Source organism: Caretta caretta, chromosome 14 (assembly GCF_965140235.1).
Source record: "Caretta caretta isolate rCarCar2 chromosome 14, rCarCar1.hap1, whole genome shotgun sequence".
Taxonomy (NCBI): domain Eukaryota; kingdom Metazoa; phylum Chordata; order Testudines; family Cheloniidae; genus Caretta; species Caretta caretta.
In genome coordinates, this window is record NC_134219.1 from 2,553,715 (window position 1) to 2,574,892 (window position 21,178).

Here is a 21,178-nt window from a genome sequence, read left to right on the forward strand (position 1 = left end):
AAGAGTATCTGTGTGTGATGTCTAATTGATCCGTTCCAGGGGTGGTTGCGGTGATTACTGTGCTGTAATAGTATGATATTGTCTGTACAGAGATTTATATGGAAGAGGAAAGCATTTAGCTGTATCGCTTTAAGATGAAAAGCACCAAGGGTTTCCTCCATTTGCCTTTTTATTACATGACAAACAGATACATTGTGGCACATTTTACTTTAATGAAGTAAAGCTAGACTGTTATCTCGCCATTCACACATCTTACTGGGCTGGCTGCACATTTCTGAAGTCTGGTTATCATAGCTGTTGATACTTTCTTAATAGAGAGGAGCTTAGCTGGGAGAGTGCCCGACTATGTTAGCTCTGAGCCAGGGTTTGAGCACTAATGGGAGGGTTGGGAACTGGGTATGAATGGATTTGTGTTTCGATGAGGAGGAACAATGGGTGGATCCAATAACAGTCCACACCCACTCCTCTTTAACCCAGAAGTGCAGCCTGTGTAGGTTTTGTGTCCTAGGTAGCATGAATTTTGGTCTGGTCATTTGGATTGTACGTGGAGCTTTGTATGCTGGGACCTGTACTTTCTGCAGGCCACACTTCCATATTAAAGATGAGTGGCTGCAGTGTATTTTGCACTTTAAGTGCAGCTCTCAAACTCTTGGCATCTTGTCAGTTTAGTCCATGGATGGGATAAGTTTGGGTAACTCTGCAACAGGAGGTCATTCTGTCCAAGGGCTGAGTCTGGAAATGGTGAGCTTCTTTTTGTTGTTGTGGGGAGAAGGCCTGAACCCTCCCTTTCCTCTAAACATAAAACACACATTGGGACAGCGCTTTCACACACTGGGCCAGTTTTCGTTGACTGGTGTCCACCAGTGAGCAGCTGCATCTGGCTCACTGAAAAAGCTTTCTGATTAAAACCTGCATCTCAATCAGTATCCAGTCTTGATTTGAAGACATGAAGAAATCGAAAATTCACTACTTCCCTGGTAGTTAATCATCCTCAAAGTTTAAAAAAATGTATTACTAATTTGAATTTCTCTGGCTTTAACTTTCAATCATTGATTCTTGTTGTCCCTTTCTGAGCTAGATTAAAGAGCTGTTCGGTACCCGGTATTTTCTCTTTTTGAAGGTACTCGTACACAGCATTCAGCATTCAAGATACTTTTCCTTTTTTTGGATAAACTATACAGCTTGAGCTCTTTAAGACTCTCACTGTGATATATTTTTTCCAGCCCTTTAATCACTTAAATTGTGATTTTTCTGTGCATCCTTTCCAATTTTTCAATGTCCTTTTTAAAATCTTCACAGCAGAACTGGACACAGTATTCCAGTACTGGTCTCACCAATGCCCTAGACAGAGGCAAAATGACCTCCCTTCTCTTCACTACTCCCCTCTTTATATATCCAAGAATCACATTAGTCCTCTTTGCCACCGCATCAGTTGTTTGTCCACTGTGAGCTCTTAATCTTGTTCAGAGTTAGTGATTTCCAGGGTATGGCCCATTCTCTAGGTATGGCCCGTTCTCTAGGTATGACCTGCATTCTTTCTTCCTAGGTGTATGATTTTGCATTCGGCTACACATTTTTTTAATGGTCCCAGCTTACCACACAATCCAGGTTCATTCTGAATGACTGCCCTGTCCTCATTATTGTTTACCGCTCTACCAATCTTTGTATCATCTGCAAATTTCAGCAGCAGAGCTACGCATTCCTAAACTTAAGAAACCTGGACATTGGTGCCAGTGGCTTGGGTTGAGGTAAAGGGTAACAAATCATTTTAGTTTTCTTGAAGCTCCTATTTGCTGCTGGTCCCCATCTAGACAAAAAGGTGTTTTTGGAAGCCGTGTCCTGTCAACTCACTGAGGAGTGAAGGAATATTAAGTATAGCTAGAACCAGGGGCTCCACTGTAGCAAATGCAAAGTTTAAAATTTGGTCTCGGCCCTATTGTAGCTATATTTTGGTTCCATACCACTAAACTCTACCTCTGGGGGGAGCAGACTTTAAAAAGAATGTACATCAAATTCAGCATTACATTTGTAGAATACACATTCCCTGTGCTACAATCTCCTGCAAACTAATTTTGGAATCATGGGCTGCTTTGTCAATTACTAAACTTACCCTGCGCTAAGATTTACTTGCTTGAGAGAGAGTCAGTGTGTACATATTTCAGTATTTGCAGAGATTTGAATTGATTTCTTACACCCCAAATGCTGAACTTTGAGAATCGCTTGTGTTGCAGTTTCCGTGAGTCTCCCAAGACAGGAGAAGTGTCGGCAATAGATCACTGTTTGGAAGGCTACCATGCTAGGAGTTGTTCAGTGTTCTTTTTTCTCCTTTCAAAAATAAAATATAATAGAAAATTTGGTTCCTCAGCACTTTTAACATGACACCATGATGTAGACTCCCTGTGTGTATTGCTGACAAGATCTTCCTGTTCATGGAGGTGGGACTGAACTTCATATCCCAAAGCTGGAGAACTGGAGGATGTGAATGTTAACCAAGTGGACTGATGCCACCATCCCACACAAGCCAGAGAACAGCTTGCAGCTGCAGTGGTAATAGCTGCTGTTTGATCATCTCCCTCCATATTATATTAGCAATGCCCCTGACCCTTTACAGAAAGGGACTTTGCTCTCTTCAGAGAAAATTAAACAGTATGGACAGAAGATTTTTATACTGAATATTTTACTTTGAAAGCAAGTAGTTACAGCTAGGAAGATTGAGGTGGCTGTGCATTGCTCCTTGAGATAATCTGTACCCTAAATGTCTGGATTTGTCTTAAGTGGAACAGGCAGAATGATTCCTGAAAGACAGCAGAGCTCAAATGCAGCCAAAGTGGCGGTAAAAGTCATTGCCTCAGCTTGTGGTGTGGTTTTCTGTGTTACTCTAGGGCTCCAAAATGCATGCTTTCAGCAGCAGTTTGATGATGGTTTATTGGCTAGAAGGAGCTTCTCAAGGTGACCTTTGCAGTGCGTCTGAAAATCTTCAAGAGGAGAAGTTTTTCAGATGAAACTGAACATCTTGAAACTTGCACATCTCTTTCTGCTCTGTAACTCTGATAGTGATGAAGAGTGTCTCTTTCACAATCAAGTCCTTGTGTGATACTTGTACTAAAATTTTACACAGTAGTGCAGATCTTGATGGTCCAGTGGGTACCATTACTGCTTTCCAGGAATGCTGATCTGCTCATCAGAAAGGCTTTGGCTTAGAGAAACACCTTTTTGTTGGAATAAGAAGCCACCTAGTAAGTTTAAATATTTACCTGACATATTTTTCAAATAGTTATTATGGTGGAACCTGAAGGCTATAGCGATGGATACGTAAGAAATATATAGACAGATGTGCATCATATTCACTTGAGACAAATTTTCAAAGAACTTAGTGGGAGGAAAAATTTGGTATACTAATAAGAAACAGCAAAATGTGCCCCTCATAAGTGAACTTTGATGACCTCAGTAGGAGGCACACACATACTCCAATGTGCTTAAATTGTTGTGTCTGGAATAATGAGAATTTCACTAGGTCTTACAACTTCATGGATAGACAATATCTTTCTAGTTCATTTACAACAGCAGGGAGTTGTGAAGTAAGTCTGTTACCGTCATAAACCTTTAACAGTAGGGCCACATTTTCCAACGCAATGTGCTTTTTATTGTGATTCATTTGGGCATAAGCTTTCATGGGCGAAAACCCTCCAATGAAGTGGGTTTTAGCCCACGAAAGCTTATGCCCAAATAAATGTGTTAGTCTCTAAGGTGCCACAAGTACTCCTTGTTTGTTTGTTTGTTACTGATACAGACTAATACGGCTACCACTCTGAAACCTTTATTATGATTGTCACTCCCTGGAAAGTTGTGTTTTCTGATTGAACATCCTTCTGTGCCAGTGGACGCTGAGCAGTTCTTATCCAGACGCTATTTGGAGCATGAGCTCAAAGTTTTTATTATTAATCATATTTTTTATTAAATACTTCAACAGAAATATTGGGTGGTGAATAAAATGGAGCCAGACAGCAGTTCTGATCTGAAGACCAAACTTTCTGGAGTTCCTAACAGCACCTCTCCCTGCAGTGCCCCTCGAGATACATGTCCCTCACCTCATCTCATTGTTTATTGTCTCTTGATCGTGGTCCTCCATCCAAAATCTCAATTCTTGAGATAATTCAGATATTACTGCTTTTTTTGATAGAATGAAATTTGTACAGCAATATTCATTCTTGATAAGCCCATTTGGCTTATGATTCCATTATCGTCTTCAGATTTGTTCCACCATTTTGCTAGGGAAAGGAGTTAGATTTACAGGATGGTAATATTTGGGATCACTTTTCTCTCCTTTCTTTGAAGATCAGTACTGCATTTTGCTTACCTCCAATTTCCAGTACCTCCCCAATTGTCTCATCCTCCCCCCCAATATTCAGCGACATGGCAGGTTTGTTAGCAAATTCCCTTAATGCTGTAGAAGGCATATCTGTTGTTAAAGGAGTTCAGAATCTCAGTCATTTAAGTCCTCCATTAATTTGTATAGTTCAGGTGATGGAAAGGCAAAAAGCAGCAAACTTGAGAAGGGAATAAAATATGAGGTAAACTGATATGTGGAAGAAGTTCCTACTGAAACAAGGAAATCAAGGAGGTTGCATGTGGAGGAACAAAACAACTTCTCTCAATAAAATTAAAGCAACAGTACAGTGACACCTGTGGCCTTGGGAACGGCCTAATATATATTTATTTAAATAATAACATACTTAATAAAAATGTCTCTTTTGTAGGATTCCTGGCAGACTGAATGACAGGAGAACTCCTCTGGGAGAACTGAATTGGATCTTTACAGCAATCACAGACACCATTGCATGGAATGTGCTGCCACGAGGTAGGACTGTCTGGCAGTTAACAGTCCATGTTTTCACCAGGAACTCTGCCTGCTCAGAGTAGAGGGGTAAGGAAGTTAGATAAAGGGTTAATAAAACAAGGAAGAAGAGAGCGTCTGATAACAAAAGAGGTGGAGAAAACATGAGCTGAGGTGAGACACCAGAAGAAAGAGTCCATGCCCGGGAAAGGGAAAAACAACAGAAAGGCAGAAAGTATTCATTTTCTAAGTGGAGAGAAAGGAGAGTAGGTGTAGAGCTGGGTGAATAATTGATTTTTTCAATTGCTGGCCATTCTGAAAAATTGGAGAATAAATTCAGTCCTGGTCAAACTGAATGAGAAAATACCAAAAAAAAAAATGGTGAGTCAAAAAAATCAGTTTTGGGTCAAAGAAAATGTATAGTTCAACCTGAAATGTTTTGTTTCTGGGCATTTGTAAAGGGCTAGATTCACTTTAACTTAGGTCTCTCATCTCCCAGGCAAGGGCCCTAACCACCAAGGTATAGGATATTCTGAGGTGGGTGTCTCTGCATCTCTCCTGTTGAAACTATTGTGCTTTGTATAAAATACTTAAATAGTCATTGGGCCAAAGAGAGAGAATGAGATTGACTCTGTAGCTTCATGGTTAGGGCATGCTCCTGGGATGGGGAGACCTGGGTTCAAATCCCTGCTCCAGTGAATATTTATACGAAGTGGAATAGCTTCAACAGGCGAGACTGAGAGAGACCTGGTGGTGGCTAGTGCACTCAATTGGGGTAAGACCTGAGTTCATGTCTGGCCCCAGAGCAGGAATTCAAACCTGGGTCTTCCACATCTCAGGTGAATCCTTTAGCCATTGGGCCAAAAGTTATAAGGCGGGTTCTCCCACTGTCACCTCCCAGTCCTTTGTTTTGTGAATCTAGCCTGAATATTTTTTTTTCTGGCTGAAACTGTTTGGCGAATTCATTTCAAATTCACAAATAGTTTTGGTCTATTGCATTTTTCAATGAAGAAACTAGTCAAAAAACTTTGTCCAGCTCTAAGCATGACTTCTCAGGAGAGATGTTACTGTTTTTCTGGGGGGGTTTTGTTTGTTTTTTTGTTGGAGGAAAATATTAATTGACCAGCTCTGTTGTGCGTATGTGTGTGTATCTGCTGGTACACAATGCTGCTTACAGATCAGTGAAGGTACCTGTGTGTCACACATTATCTCTCTGCAGATCTCTTCCAGAAGCTCTTCAGGCAGGATCTGCTGGTGGCTAGCTTATTTCGTAACTTCCTGTTGGCAGAAAGGATTATGAGGTCTTACAACTGTACCCCTGTCAGCAGCCCACGTCTACCTCCAACATATATGCATGCAATGTGGTAAGTCCCTGCTAGCAGGGTACCTCTTGCTTTAAAGGCTTTGAACAGATGCCTTGTGGAGATTTCAAGAGCCGCTGTCATACGAGGCTGTTACCACCTGAATCTGTGCAGCGCTTTTCTGATTAAATCAGTGGATCAGAAATGGAAGCGCATGTGGCAACTTAATACCGATCTCCAAATGCTTCCCTGTGTGTATGATACCTCATTACTATAATTTGGTTATAATTCCCTGATGCAAAAGCTCCACTTCAGCTAAGTAACATTTCAGCCCAAATAGAGAAACAACGGAGCATCAGCTACATTTCTGTTTTGCTGGCATAAAGCTGTGATTGTAAGAGGGAGACCTGGGATAGTTGGGGCTAACAGAAGAATTCTTTTAACTTTCACAATAGAAAGTAAAAGGAGGTGGGGTTTGTCACAGAGTTCATTTCCTGGCGCTCTACTTCTTTTTAGATGATTGATGGAAATGACTCTCATTATGGAAAGCCTTTTAAATGCATTCCTGACTAATAAACAAATGCTGAATGAATACAAAAGTCCTCCTTATAAGTCTTAGTCCTGTCTAATTAAGGCTAGAATTGTACACAACTTGGCTAAGTGTAATCTGATAGGGTCAAGCTAACACAATTTCTGTAAGAGAAAATGATGCCTCTGTAATCTCAGAAAAATTAATAAAGTAATTGGTAAATTTAATTGAATAGGCTTGACTGACTTGGATATTCAGAAAGCTTTAGATAAAGTCCCTCCATCAGACTACAGTGGAAAACAAAGTTTGAGTAGGGTGAAAAGTCATGTCATGGGAAAACGGGTCGAGGTGGCAGAAGTCATATTACATGTCTTGTCTTAGAACTGGAGAGAAGTTAATAGTTCAATATTGGGATCATTGTTAAATACATTAATTAATCATTTGGAGGAAGAAGTAGACAGTGATTAGAAGTTTACTGATAACACACATTTGCTTTAATTAATAAAAAACGTGGAGGGATTATGAGAAATGCACATTGGCACCTATAGCCAAAGCTGCTCCTATGTGCTTTTAAATTGGAGGAACTTTTGAGGAAAAAGATTTGTCATTGTACACAGCACAGTGAAGTTGGCTTGTCAGTGTGGTGTAAAAGCAAACAGGATGTTTGTATGCACAAAAGGGATAGAACATGTAGCATACCAATGAGCATACCACACAATGAGTGAGCGCTCATCTGTATGACTGTGTCCAATTGTTGCCTCACCTGAAAGGTGTGGCAGAGCCTGGAAACCTCCTGAGAAGGACAATGCATGTGTGGTTACAGGTTTTGCAGGATTTTCATATGGGCAGAGATATACAAACAAATCTATCTAGATACTTATACCATGCTCATTATCAGGGTATCAGAGCTTCTTCTGGCTTCTTGCTGGAGTCCTTCTGGGAGGCAATGTGGCCTAGTGGATAGAGCGCTGGACTGGAACTCAGGAGATCTGCGTTCTGTTTCTGGCTCTTCCACTGATCTACTGGATGACCATGGGCAATTCACGTCTTCTGTGCCTCCGTTTCCCCATCTGTAAAATGGGGATAATGATATTGACCTTCTTTGTAAAGTGCCTTTCATCTGTGGATGAAAAGTGCTAAATAAGAGCTATTATTATTGTTTTCATTTTTACTTAGTATTTAGCAAAAACAGAGCTTCCTTAGGAAAGCATTCATCATGTCTGCTTCTGCTGACTCCCAGATGGTGGCAACCGAGGAAGGGAGAAATGAACTGACAGCTCCTTGATGTATATTTTCAATAGTCTTCCACAAAGGTGGTATTTAAAATAAAATTTAGGTCAGGGGAGACTCTTCCTTATTTGCCAGAGGAGGCCCAGCAACATAGCAGTTCGAGAAACTCTAGTGTACTGTCTAGTTAAAGATTTTATTAAAAAACCATCCTATGCCCATGTATAGCACCTTTTATTCTCAACTCTCTTAACATGTCACAGACTTTAAGTCTTACAACCCACCTGTAAACTAGGGAATGTACCGAGGTTCATCAGAAGTGGCTGGCTTAGTCGCACAGCATGTCAGCTGCAGGGCATGGGGGAAAGGAACATGGTCCAAACTCGCTGTCATGTGATGTAACTCACTAGATAGTCCAGTCTCCCTAGGCCGTACACAGAGCTGTATTCTGAAGCCTTTCATCTGTTTGTTTTTTTTATTAAAGCAGATCATTGCAGCTGTTGGAAATTTAACCCAGAAAATGTGGTGGAGGAAAGAACCAGAATTTACATTGCTGGGTGATAGAGACCTACTGGATGACAGAATGCAAATGTGCACTGGTTGTCATTCTGCTATGAGCTTTTCACAGATTTTTGCACCTGGCAGATCAGAATGTGAATGCTTGTGAATGTGGGCACCGGCTGTGCTGTCATCCATAGCGATTTGAAACCCCTAGGATCTGCTGTAATATGTAAATGGATGATGAGCTCAGACACGTAGTCCTACAACACATCAATCTGTGTTCCTCAAAGACCTGACTTAAAGGTTTTCTGATTCCCCCTGCCCTCAGTAATAGTTATTTTGCTTGTTATGTTGGTTGCCGTGTGAGTGTTGTGATGGGGCCTTTCTGCTATTCCCACACATCCATGCTGAGGCAGGCAGGTATTGTGTGTCTCTACCCCCTTACATTTGATTTCATAGTTAAAAGCCTTCGTGGTATTGTGCTGGTTAGCTTCCCCAGCTATTTCAAAGTAGTTCAAATCCTTCCTCCATTCCTCTTCCTTGGGATGCTGATCTCCCCACCTAATCTGCATCCTTTCACACCCAGAAATTATGGGTGATTGGCCCACTCCCTCCTCGCTATAGACACCTCTTGTGCTGCGTTTTGTCATATGCCCAGTCACTGGATAAAGATGGAATCCATGCCAAACACTGTTCCTGTCCCACTACTTAGCTGGCTACAGAAGCAATAGCTTTACCATATGCCTTTATTGTTTAGAAAGCTGTCTGTGAAAACTTACATTGCTATAATGCTGCCAGCTCTACTGAAGTGCATTATAATTTACCTTGCATTTCAGATGTGAAGAAACATGATGAAACAATCTCATTGGGGAAGTATGAAATAGTAATTATATGTAAAACACAATCAAATTTTCTTCTGTTTGTTAGTAGTGCATAGGGAGATACAGGATACACAAGCAAGCTGTAAAAAGGAATCGGCTTTGGAACTGCATGAGTAATATTGATTCACAGATACTTTCTTCCCTTTCTCCACACCATCTCCTCTCCTCATGCACTCTTTTAGATCACTAGGATGTTCTCTGGGGCTATCTTCCGCACAGACAACATAAGTAATTTTAGTGATTCACTGATTATAGTAAAATATACTGAATGGATTCTGAACTTTGCACATGCTGTTCGCTCCTCCCCCCTTTCTGGGAAATGCTGGTCAATTGTACCGTAAAGATGCCCTGCACCACACCTTGCCACTCTGCTTCAGTTACTGGAAACATCCTCACAGTCAGTGTAAGAGTGGAAAGAAAAGAAAGCATCTCCTGCCGCTTCTAATTCCATCAGGTTCCTGGTTTTAACAGAAATGGGCTACAAAAAACAGAGTTTGGTGCTCAAGTTTCCCCCTTTTCTCCTTTCAATTATCAGTATAGAGCTGGATCCAGTGCCTTGTTGTTTCTGCTACAGTTACATTGATAGAAAACCATAAAGCATTTGACAAAATATCGTGATGGTGTACTGCTCAGCTATGAGTGCACCGCAGGAATGTGCATATGCTGTGAAATGTTTTTCCACTTGACTTGAGCATCACTTGATCTCATGAATAATTATGGCTGTCCCTTTTTAGAAGTTAAATGTAGACCATTTTGCCCTATATTTTAGTATATATCTTTGTCTGTGCTTCTTTCTGATGGTTTTCTCTATACCATGCTCACTTTTCACATCATTTGAGGATCCTGAATAGATTAACCCTTTTCTGGAAATAGTCACCAGGCTGCCAATGGCATTGGAAATGTCTACAGATATGAGTGTCTCTCTCTTCTAAGTCATCTGGAAGTAAATTCTCTGTGACCAGTTAAGTCAGCCCTCCTAATTTATTCTGTAGACCAGTGCTTTCTGACTTACAAATTACTTCTTCTAACCAGGAGATTGGGCTTTTTTTTTCTGAGGCCAGTTTTCGTCCACTGTCCGCCAGTATTAGGATGCACTCAATAGGGCACTGAACTTGGTAGTTAAGAAACCTGGCTTCTGCCACTGACCACTGTGTGGTCCTAAATGTGTGACTTAACTTCTCTGTGCCTCTATTACCACTCCAAGCCTGTCTTTCTCGGCGACTTAAACTGTAAGCTCTTCAGGGCAGGGACTTTCTCTTACTGTGTTTGTACAATGCCAAGCGCAACGGGACACCGATCTTGGGTGAGTCCTGTTGGCATTACTGTGGTACAAGTAGTAGTGATATTCAATGAGGGAGCCCAGATGTAATTGTCTGTGGTGTATGCAGGGAGGAAGAAACGTTGTCCTGCCTGCACGTGGGTCTCCATGGCCATCGATTGTAGTTTATGCATTGTGATCACCACTAGAAAATTGTAATCAAGGTAACTTAGTAAACTGACAGAAATTTCCCAATGTGTAATGTAGGCCATGTATTAAAACAAGGGACCTTTATTATGCTGTGGCAGAGATGTGCTTCTAATAATAACAATAGAAATATTGCTACAGTAAATATACCAAGCATGGAATTCTAGCTGAAAAGGAAACCATAATGTAGCATCCCAACAACAGGTGAGGTGAGATTCTAACGTCTTTGGACATTGTGGGAAGTATTGCAAAAAAGGTGCAAGTCTGCAATTTTCTTCGCTGATTAATTTAAAAAGGACTCTTCTTTTTGAAACACAGATAAGTCTTAACATCTCAGCAAGAGCAAAATGACTGAAGGATTTAGGAGGGCATTTGGCTACTCTGTGTTAGCCTTCTATAGGCTTGGGCAGATTCTTGTTTCAATCAGAAACATGAGGATTTTGGTCTCCACCTCATCGTTAGAGTCTCTAGTACCTATCAGAAAGGCACCCACCTAGTTTGATCAGGAAAGGTCCAGAGTTGCTATAGTAGGGCATGGGTTGAGGTCAGGATTGAGATTCATTGGCTGACAAGAAGAAGGTTGCCCATTGCTGCCTCTTACTAGCACTATCAGACCCTCATTTTCATGAGCACCCAAATCCTTACCAAAGATTTTATCGCTCTAAATATTTTTTAAAATACATGTGTGTGAGCTGCTTCCCTCTGGCCTTGCCTAGAGCAGGCGCCATGTGTCTGCAGTATCGCTGTGGAGGGGCTGACCTCAGACCGGTGTTTGAAAATACCGTCAAATAGGACATGCTATGGAGTTGTAGCTGCAAAAAAAACTCGGCATGGGAATAACGTGTTCCACGTAGCTGGTACAGACTGAAATGTTTCAATCCAGTATATTTGTGTTAGTCCCCAGAGCACAGATGGCTGAAACTCAGATTCCTTTAGCAGCTCTGCAGAAAATCATCAACTCTGTTTCCAAAAGGAAGGAGCCCAGTGCTTTTTTCCGGTGCTGGAATGCAGTCTAATACCAGCTGTTTCCACAGAGAGAGAACACAAGCATAAGAGACTTCTGTAATTCTTTCCCAAAAACGAGATGTGAGGATTAAAAGCATCAGGCAGACTGACTCAGCCCAGAAAATTAAAGTTAAATGTAATAAGTTCTGCCTTCATGATCTGCGAACTACTGCAGTACATGTGGGTGAAGAAATACTGAGGTGGGTCTCTGTAACTGTGTTCTATTTATGTTGGTAAAGTATTACTGTGGGCTTCCAACATGGAACATTTTATTATCTCACATAAAAAAATTGTCTTCAAGCAAAGCTAGATGCTCTATGCTTTCCATTCCCTGCTTAACAGCCCAAACTTTGGAGCACCTCAGAAAACACAAACTAAAGGCAGTTGGAAGAGATCAGGATAAATTATTTAAAAGTTTATAATACATTTCTAAACAAAATTGAAGTTAAAACACATGAGCACTTCCCTCAAGGGAGGGAGAGTTAATGACAGAATCCAGGGAGTCCTTTCTTGTTTATTTTTTGATGTAGAGTCATGCTGTTTTCCCCAGTTGCTGCATTCCTTCAGAGTAATAGCTTTACTTTGTATTTCCAATGAGGGTGCCTTGTTGGACTGACTGATCAGTAAAGATGGAGGTGTTATGTACGGTTGGATTGCTTTCCTTGTAGACTTCTTCCCTAGGCATGCCCCCCTCCATTGCCAGTTTCATAAAAACAGATGCTCTTTCCCGTTGGGCATAGTTTGCGACTGAATGAACTGAGCCGAATGTCAGACAAGTGAGAAACTGAAAAATACCTGTTTCCCAAATTCACTGGAAGAGGGACAAGACTGGGGTATGTCCTCTAAATATTTGAAGCTGGGACATCTCTTTCTGCCTCTCTAAAAGATTATTGAAAACCATCAACTTTAGTGACCCCAACTTCTTTAATTAGGTTGCACCACAGCAGATCATGGGAAGTGATACTGTAAATTAACCTAGTCCCATTCCAACCCACTTCCTTGAAGTATGGCTCTGTTCTGAGGAGAAGGGCTGTAGATAAACATAAAGATAAATACATTCCCTGCCCCACAGAGTTTACTGTCTAAGAAACATTTGAATGTGAGATTCATTTGGGGTGCACAGTGCAGGCCCACAAAAATAGTGGTTGGATTGAGCTACAGCTGAAAATCGTGATCCAAAAATGTAAAATGGGCTTCTCAGTTTTACAGAAAACTTGCTTGTTTCCTTGAGTGAAATGTGGGAGTACATTCCACACTTGCATTTTTGCAGCTGAATGGGCATTAAAATAGGGGAATATTGTATCCCAAAGGAGTTGAGTCACTTCTCAAATCAAACCAATTAACTTATCTAATGGGTTTGAAAAACCTAACATCCCTGCTCAGTACCCACCTAGTTCTTGTGTTGAATATTGCTATAATCTTTATCAGTGTGGACATGGGAGCTAACTCCTACCAGCAATTACAAAGGCCATCAGTCATTTAATTCTCTCAGGTCTGTTTTAACTTAAACTATAAGAGTAAATCAGGCAGATGCCCAACTACAAAGTCTTCATGGTATATAGTAAAGAGAAGGTGACTTGCCTCTGCTAAGAGGCACAATATCAACTTACCTCATTCACAGAATAAGTAGGGGCAACAGAGTATAAAAACATGAAATCTAATTAAAATATTTTCAGGTCAAATAATGCATAGATGTGGTAATGCCCAACTGTTTTAGGAGACCACCTTGCAGCTATTGCATCATAGCTTCAGCACATTTGAAAACAAGAATAGATATTTGGATAGTGAGGAAATACAATAAAAGGGGGAAAAAACATAATACTGAGCTCTTATTCAACCATTTTTGTTCCTAACACAGTGAAAACTAATCTACAAAAGCACTTTGCGAACAGAAATCCCCATAAGACGCGAAGGAAGGAAGGAAATGTTATTCTGGGTTGGCTCTCATGAATCATTTCTAGAAGGGAATGGACCCCATCCCTGTCCGCCTGCTGCTCTCCAATTTATTTCCTGTTTGTGTGCTGAGGTGTAAGATTAGTTCAGAGAGTGTGTCTACAAATTGCCTGCCTTCCCTGTCTCTCCTGGTAATCTGAAACCTTCAGTCATTACCTCTTCTCCTTAGTGGTCTTTATTTCCCCTGGGTGTAGAACCTAAATTCTCTGGTTTCCCCACCCACATTTCATCAACCATGTCCTTTTATCGTTCTTTTTCCGGACCTCTCCACTGCCCTTTTAGTGAAATATGTTTTTACCTGCACAGTGGGTTCGTTCTCTAAACAAAGACACAAGTAAAAGATTAGAAAATAACTTGCTAGTGTCTCTTTGGCAATTGGAAGTAATACAGTGCTGGCTTCCGCCCGAACAATATCATTTGCATGTTTTTAAAGTTTCAGCAAAGACATTGTTCTTGGGGCGGGGGGCGGTGTTGTAAGTAGTTGGATTGAGTGCACCCATGAAGCAGTTCACGTTAATTGGTAGCTCTCTAGACTGCGAAAGGCAGCCATATGGAAATTTGATATTGGTGATTTCACTTTTCAGAAAGATTGAATAATATTGGCTGATGTGGCTGCATTGATTTTTAATGATCTGTTTTTAGAAGACTAAAAAGAGATTTAGCTTTAATCTGCTAAAATCTGTCTTCAAATGCCGTATAGTTCTTCCTGATAAAGTGTTCGAAACTCTCAAGATCTGACCCTGCAGGGCTGCTCTGGACAAATTTTATAGGGGTATTAGTGCTCCTTACCTGAAATGACGTTGTATATGACCGTATATAAGGCCTGGTCTACACTTAAAATTCAGATCAACTTGGCTATGATGCTCAAGGGTGTGAAAAATTCATACTCCCTGAACACCATAGTTAAACTGATCTTAGACTAGGATGTGTCATCGGATGAATTCTCCCGTCCACTAGCTAGTGCTGCTTGGAGTGGTGCGTTACCTACACTGACAGAAATCCCCCTTCTGTCCCTGTAGGAAGCATCTACCCTACAGTGCTATAGGGCACAGCTGCAGGACCATACCTGTGCCACTGTAGGACCCATAGTTTAGACATGCCCTTAGTGCTGTGTCTCTGCAGTCTGACGACCTACACAGTGTCCTTTATAAGCAGCACATTTCAGACTGTTGTGTGTCTCTTCCCCTGACCCTTTCCATCCTCATCTAGTAAACCATAGCTTAATAGTTCATCTCAAAGGCGCTATGTATGGCTCCTCTTAATATCTGAAACTACGTCTACACATCAGTAAAAAAAAAAACCCCAAAAAAACCATGGCACTGAGTCTCAGAGCGCAGGTCAACTGGCTCGGGCTCATGGGGCTCGGACTGCAGAGCTAAAAATTGCAGTATAGCTTTTCGGGCTCAGGCTGGAGTCCAGCATCTGAGACCCAACCCCTTGTGGGCCAGCTGCAGGTCTCTTCTTGCAGTGTAGACATACTCCAAGAGTCTCTTCTCTTAAGGAGACCTCCCCGACTCTTTTCAGCCCCAACAGTTAAAAATACTCATCCTTTGGTCGGAGTCAAAGAATCCTTCTATATAATAATTACAATAATTGACTTTGCTTCTGCCTCAACCAGGAATAAATATTTCCCTTAGTAGCTCTGTGTAACCATTTTGCCTACAGCCTGGGCATGTATTGAGCATGTGGGAACCATTTATTGCCTGTGCCTTGAAGCGGTTTTGATTATCTCCTGATTACCTCTTAATTATATTGGTAGCCTGTTGCCAAGTGGAAGGTGAATGTTGATGAAGCAGGCTGGCAGGGTTGGGGCAATTGAAACAAATTCCATATTTTGGATCAATGGAAAAAAGGTAGTTTTTTTCTTTTTAATTCTTCATTCTGAATGTGTAGATTTTTCTAATTGTAAGCAGCTGGTGGCTAGGCTAATGGAATGGAATCTCCTAGTGAATTGCTCTTCCGGTAGCATCTCTGCTTGGTAGTGCAGGGGGTTTATTAAGAGTTAAGAAGTTGTTAGAATAGGTAACTAAAATCCAGTTTATTGATTATCACCTCTAGTCCTACGTTTGCAAATGTTCCTTGACCAAGAAAAATTGCTTAGCCTATTGATGTTAATGCTTTGCCCATGAGCCATGGAGGAGCGCTTCTGTCTCATGAATAAATTAGGTACCGTATAAGAAACTCTTTGGTGGTGGTGCAGCAGTTTAAGTCCCTAGCCTGTCATCTTAAAATGCCTGGGTTCAAATGCTAAATTGAGAAACGTATTAAATGAGTTTTGAAGAGGGTGGGAGGATAAACATTGCAAAAGTGCCATGAATCCCATGTTTCAGGAGAGACTTAGGCACTTTGGAGCATAAGTTCCATTAACATTTTTTAAAATGGAACTTAGGTGCTTCAGAAAATGTTTCCCTAGAAGAACAGCAGCCCATGTGACAAAACATCAGCTAAGCTGGTAAATGTTCAACAGAGATAGCTGTTCTGTATTTGGAATGAAGCAGGAGGATGTATCCATTTCATATGATGTTGTGTATGAAATATCAACTTTATCGCCAGTAATAAAGGAGGGTGCAAGGCAGCATTCGCTACTATTACATTTTTTCAAATCAACAGACCCCGGGTAACTTACACCCAAGAGTGTGAAGGAACTAGCTGAGGGGCTCTCCGAGCCAACTGCCAATGTTAATTTGTAAGAAATCTTGGAGTACTGGGGAAATTCTGAAGAATTAGAGGTCTGCACATACGTTTACAAAAGGATAAAAGGGATGCCCAAAGGAACTATTGACTGGCTAACCTGATGTTGATCACAGGTAAAATAATGGAATGATTAATTTGGAATCCTGTTAACAAAGAATTAATGGCTAAAAATACAATGAATGCCAATCTGCAGGTAGGTCTTGTCAAACAGACTCATTAATTTATCAAGATTACAGGTCTTGTTGATAAAGGCAGCAGTATTGACATAGTATACTTAGATTTCTCCAAGGCATTTGACTAAGTGCTTGTCCACACGGAGACTTAGTGTGCGGCAAACTGGGATGTAAATTTACAGCACACTAGACTGCCATGCATGAAAAGTTCTGTGGTGTACTTTGACAAGCCGCTATTTCAAAGCGAACTTTTAGTCCATGGTAGCAGGGCCATACAGTGACTTAGTGGGCTATAGATTTACACACTGCCTCCAAGCGGACAAGCCCTTAGGACCACATGACATTTGTATTAAACTTGAATCATATGGAACTAACAGGACACACATTAGATGGATTAAAACCCGTCTCGCTGACAGATCTCAGAATGTAGTTGTTAATGAGTGATATCAATGAGCTGAGCTGTTTCTATCAGGGTCCAATAGGAACTTGGTCCAATGCTATTTTATATTGTTATCAACAAGCTAGACAATGATATAAAATCATTGTTGGTAAAGTTTGCAGATGACACGACTATTGGTGGTCAAGTAAAAAATGGGGACAGGTTACTATTCATGATCTGAATCACCTGGTTAAATGGTCACAATCCAACAAAATGTATGTTAATACAGCCATATGCAAGAAAGTACATCTAGGAACAAAGAATGCAGGTTATTACTTGCAGGATGGGAGACTGTGTACTGGAAACCACTGACTTAGGTAGATAATCACCTCAACATGAGCTCTCAGTGCAATTCTGTGATGAAAAGACTAATGCAATCCTTGGATTAGCTTTTGCAGTGTGGAGTGTAAGGAACTCGATTTATTCAGTTTATCGAAGAGAAGACAAAGAGGTGACTTGACCACTGTGTCTAGGAATTACATGTGAAAAAGACTTTAAGTGGGGTGGGAGTGGGGCTTTTCAATCTTACCGTTAAAGCTGTAACAAGATCCAGTGGGAGGAAGCTGAAGTTGGACAAATTCAACCTTGAAATAAGATGTAATTTCCTAGCAGTAAGGGTGATAAAACATTGGAACAGCTTATCAGGGGAATTGGTGGACTTGCCTTTCCTTGAAATCTTTAAAATGAGATTAGAAATCTTTCTAAAATATATGCTTTAATCCAGTTTCTGAGAGAAATTTTATGACCTGTGCTCGTTGGGGCAGCTAGCCTTAGAATCTGTGAATCTTCCTGTTCATCCTCTTCCTTCATAGGCCTTTGGAAGAACATGACTACGTTGCCCTTAACATGCTCATAAGACTTGAAGCTTTGCAATAAGATAAATATAATCAAATCCCATGCTTCAGGGCTTCAGCCCGTTGGCTGCAGGTGTCAGGAAGGAATTTTTCCCTTGAGGCACAATTTTTCAAATGTATTTGGGTGATTGATGCCTTACTCTGAAGCATCAGAGATTGACCACAGCTGGAGATGTGAAGTGGTACAGAGAATCCTCTTTCCTAAATGTCTGGCTGATGTGGTACAGAGAATCCTCTTTCCTAAATGTCTGGCTGATGTGTCTTGCTTACATTCTTAGGATCAAACTGGTTGCCTGGGAATTTCATCCAGGTTAAAATAGCAAAGACTTTAGGGGATTTACACCTTCCTCTGCGACATGGAGCCTTTCTCGGCTAGGGTCCTCTGAGTTTGTCTCACCTAATCAATTCCTTGCCATTTCAGGGGTCTCAGGCATTGGCCCCTTCTGTCCTCTGCCTGTGACACACAACAGTATGGTCTCTGTAGGACTGAAATGCTTTAGTCTAACTAAAGTAATTGGGATTAATATAGGGATATCTGAGTGAACTTTACTGACCTCTGATATGCGGGAGGTCAGAGCAGATGATCTAGTGGTCCCTTCTGGCCTTAAACACTATGAAAATATGAAAAACTTGTGAAATCAGCACTTTGCCAAGGATGATGCTGGTGTCAGGCATACTGGCAGTTTGGCCAGTGCTGACTTACCTCTTGCCTGAGTAACTTGCCTCATTTCAAGGGCATTAATTTCCCTTCTGTTATATACCCAAAAAAACACTGGATGTCTTTTGAGCAGTTGCTTGATAATTAGTCACTTCTGGTAGATTTCCGAGTCCCTCCCTCCATAAAACTTCTGTTACAGTGTAGAACTTAACAAGAATGAGCCCTAAGATCTTTCAGCAATTTCCCTATGTTTTTCCTTGGCTCATTGTATACATATCACCAGCACAAATGTGTCTGATCTGTGTACAACAGATCTCCTTAAACAAGGTAGCCATCCAAAACTCAGATCAGAGTAGGATTAATGCAGATAAGACCACCCTTCAACAGTACATGTTCTGACAGAATTTCCAAGTTTAGAATTCTGAAGAGAAGCTTTATCATGACCCTGTCAGTGTATCCATGAGTTCGGACTTGCAGGACCTGTCAACAGGAGTAATTGATGAAGCATATTAGCATGCCTAATAGACTGGAAGCTAATCTTCGAAAGGACTTACTCAGCACCTTAAAAGTGTGTGCTTTAGGGTTATGTGTCATGTTAGAGCTGTGGATATTAATAAGACAGAAAAGAGAACATCAAAGTTCATTTTAAAAAGTGTCTGTTCCTGTTCAAACAAGAGCAGGCACAGACTCGTTTTCTAGTTATGTAGATAGTTAATATCAACGTTTCGTGAAGAGTTTTGTGTCTGCCAAACTGTGTAAGTACTAAGTAGCAGTCATACGGTGTCGCACGTGAGCAACAAGATGCCAGACTCCATCAATGCCAGTGGGAGTTCCATGTTTTCGTTACCTTTGAATTGTGCTAGAAATGTGCCAACTAACTACAGGTCTCACCGAGCAGAGGAGTTGTAATGTAACAAGTTCCTCCTACCAATTTACAGTCAGTCCAGGATTAAGTTATTTTTTCAGTTTATAAAAATACACCTGTTGTGCCTTATAAACACATGGGCCAAAAAGTAGAACATCAATACGTCGGCCTGCCTTTTAGATTACAGGGAATTTGGTCTTTGTATATAAGTAATATGCTGACTGCGATCGTGTGGTGTGTTGTGATTCTGGACTACGGCTGATGTCACCACTTTGCATGAGCACGAACTGGCCTCCTGAGAACTGAAGAGCTATTGCATATTAACTAAGTCAGTTTGGTATCTCTATAAGTTGTCCATCCTCTAATAATCAGCTGTTCAGACTTCTCCCAGTATTATAGACTCATATCCCAGGATGACCTGTCTCTCACTTGTTTCTCCAGGCAAGCTTGGGACCTCGCAGTTGATATTTGCCTTTCCCAATTACCAACAATCATAGAGGAAGGAACTGCATTCCGGGTAAGTTACTGAGGCATTGAAATATGCTGTGTCCAGTTTAAGCCATTAGTCAATGTTCCAGCCCTATGAAATCTCCTTTTTTACTAAGACTTGAATTCTTGCGCCAAGGAACTAGGACTGGGTGGAGCTTACATTTCCTGGGAGATCATAAACTACCAATCATCTCATTTAGAGGCATAGGATTAGGATCAGTTTAAAATCTTTCATTAGCCGATAACATTTCTGAATGAGTGAATGCACTTGAATTCAGAGACCTTACTTGTACAGGCATATGGAGTGATATGTGCAGATATACTTTAGAACTCTTTCTTATTGAGATGTCATAATTAAGTTGGGGTGAGGGTTTCTTCTGTTCAATGCCAGTTTTTATTAGTTTAAAAATTGGTGGGGAGGAAGAAATTCTAACTGGCAGAAACACGTAGATTCTAGGTCTGGCCTCTGGCATTTCGGAAAACTCAGCAAAGTGAGCTTTCTACTAATACAGCACACCACTGTGATTTTTACAATTCAATAATTTTTAATAACCATGTAGAAACCTGCAAAAATGAATTGTTTAATGGAGGTGTCTTCAGATAATACGGAGCAAAGTCGTACTCGGTAAGTTTGGGGGTATTTTACACCATTTCTTTAAAACAGGAAGTGACTTGGTAAAAATGGTCTCATTAATGAGATTCACTACATTTGTTGTTGCTCTTTCACTTATCTCAAGCAGCGAAGAGCCTGAATGTTTTAACATAAAGTTTGGCCCATATTCCTTTAGATGGGATAGGTTTCTCTTGATGTTCCTCTGATGCCTCCTGAATGGAAACCTTTTAATAATGACTATTACAGTCTGGTTGGTCGTAATGTTCTGATAGACTCGAGGATGAACTCCATTATAGTCACTGGAGGAAAGTAAATATGGGTTTCCTATATGGGATTATTTTGGTTTTTGAGGTACCTATGGCAGTTTTCAACTCCAAGAACATAAGAGACTCTGACAAAAGGAAAACCCCGTCTTTCCCAGCTAACGTTTTTATTTGCTCTTAACCCCAGTTTTCTTTCTCATCTGATCTATCTCCTCCTTTTCCAGGAACAGACGTAGGTGTTTTTTACTTTTTCGTGCTCTGTTTCAATGACCTTTCCCAAAAACTTATTTAATCAATCTGACCCATTGTTTGAAATAGTTCTACCTAAATTCCCTGCCTACTCCTAGTTTCATAATTTTTAGATGATGAATGATACATTTAATTTTTGATTAGTGATAAGTTGTTGTCATCCATGTTTAAAAACAAATCTAAAG

General features: G+C 40.7%; 1 protein-coding gene across 3 annotated transcripts in view; it reads left to right on the forward strand.

The window, feature by feature from the left end:
• RPTOR (regulatory associated protein of MTOR complex 1) overlaps window positions 1–21,178 on the forward strand; it is a 314,905-nt gene that overhangs the window by 185,008 nt on the left and 108,719 nt on the right. For all 3 annotated transcript variants that reach the window (XM_048818846.2, XM_048818851.2, XM_048818847.2), the window contains 3 exons: window positions 4,758–4,858; window positions 6,054–6,198; window positions 19,821–19,896. In XM_048818846.2, the coding sequence (XP_048674803.1) occupies window positions 4,758–4,858; window positions 6,054–6,198; window positions 19,821–19,896 (322 nt within the window). The remainder of the gene's footprint in view (window positions 1–4,757; window positions 4,859–6,053; window positions 6,199–19,820; window positions 19,897–21,178) is intronic.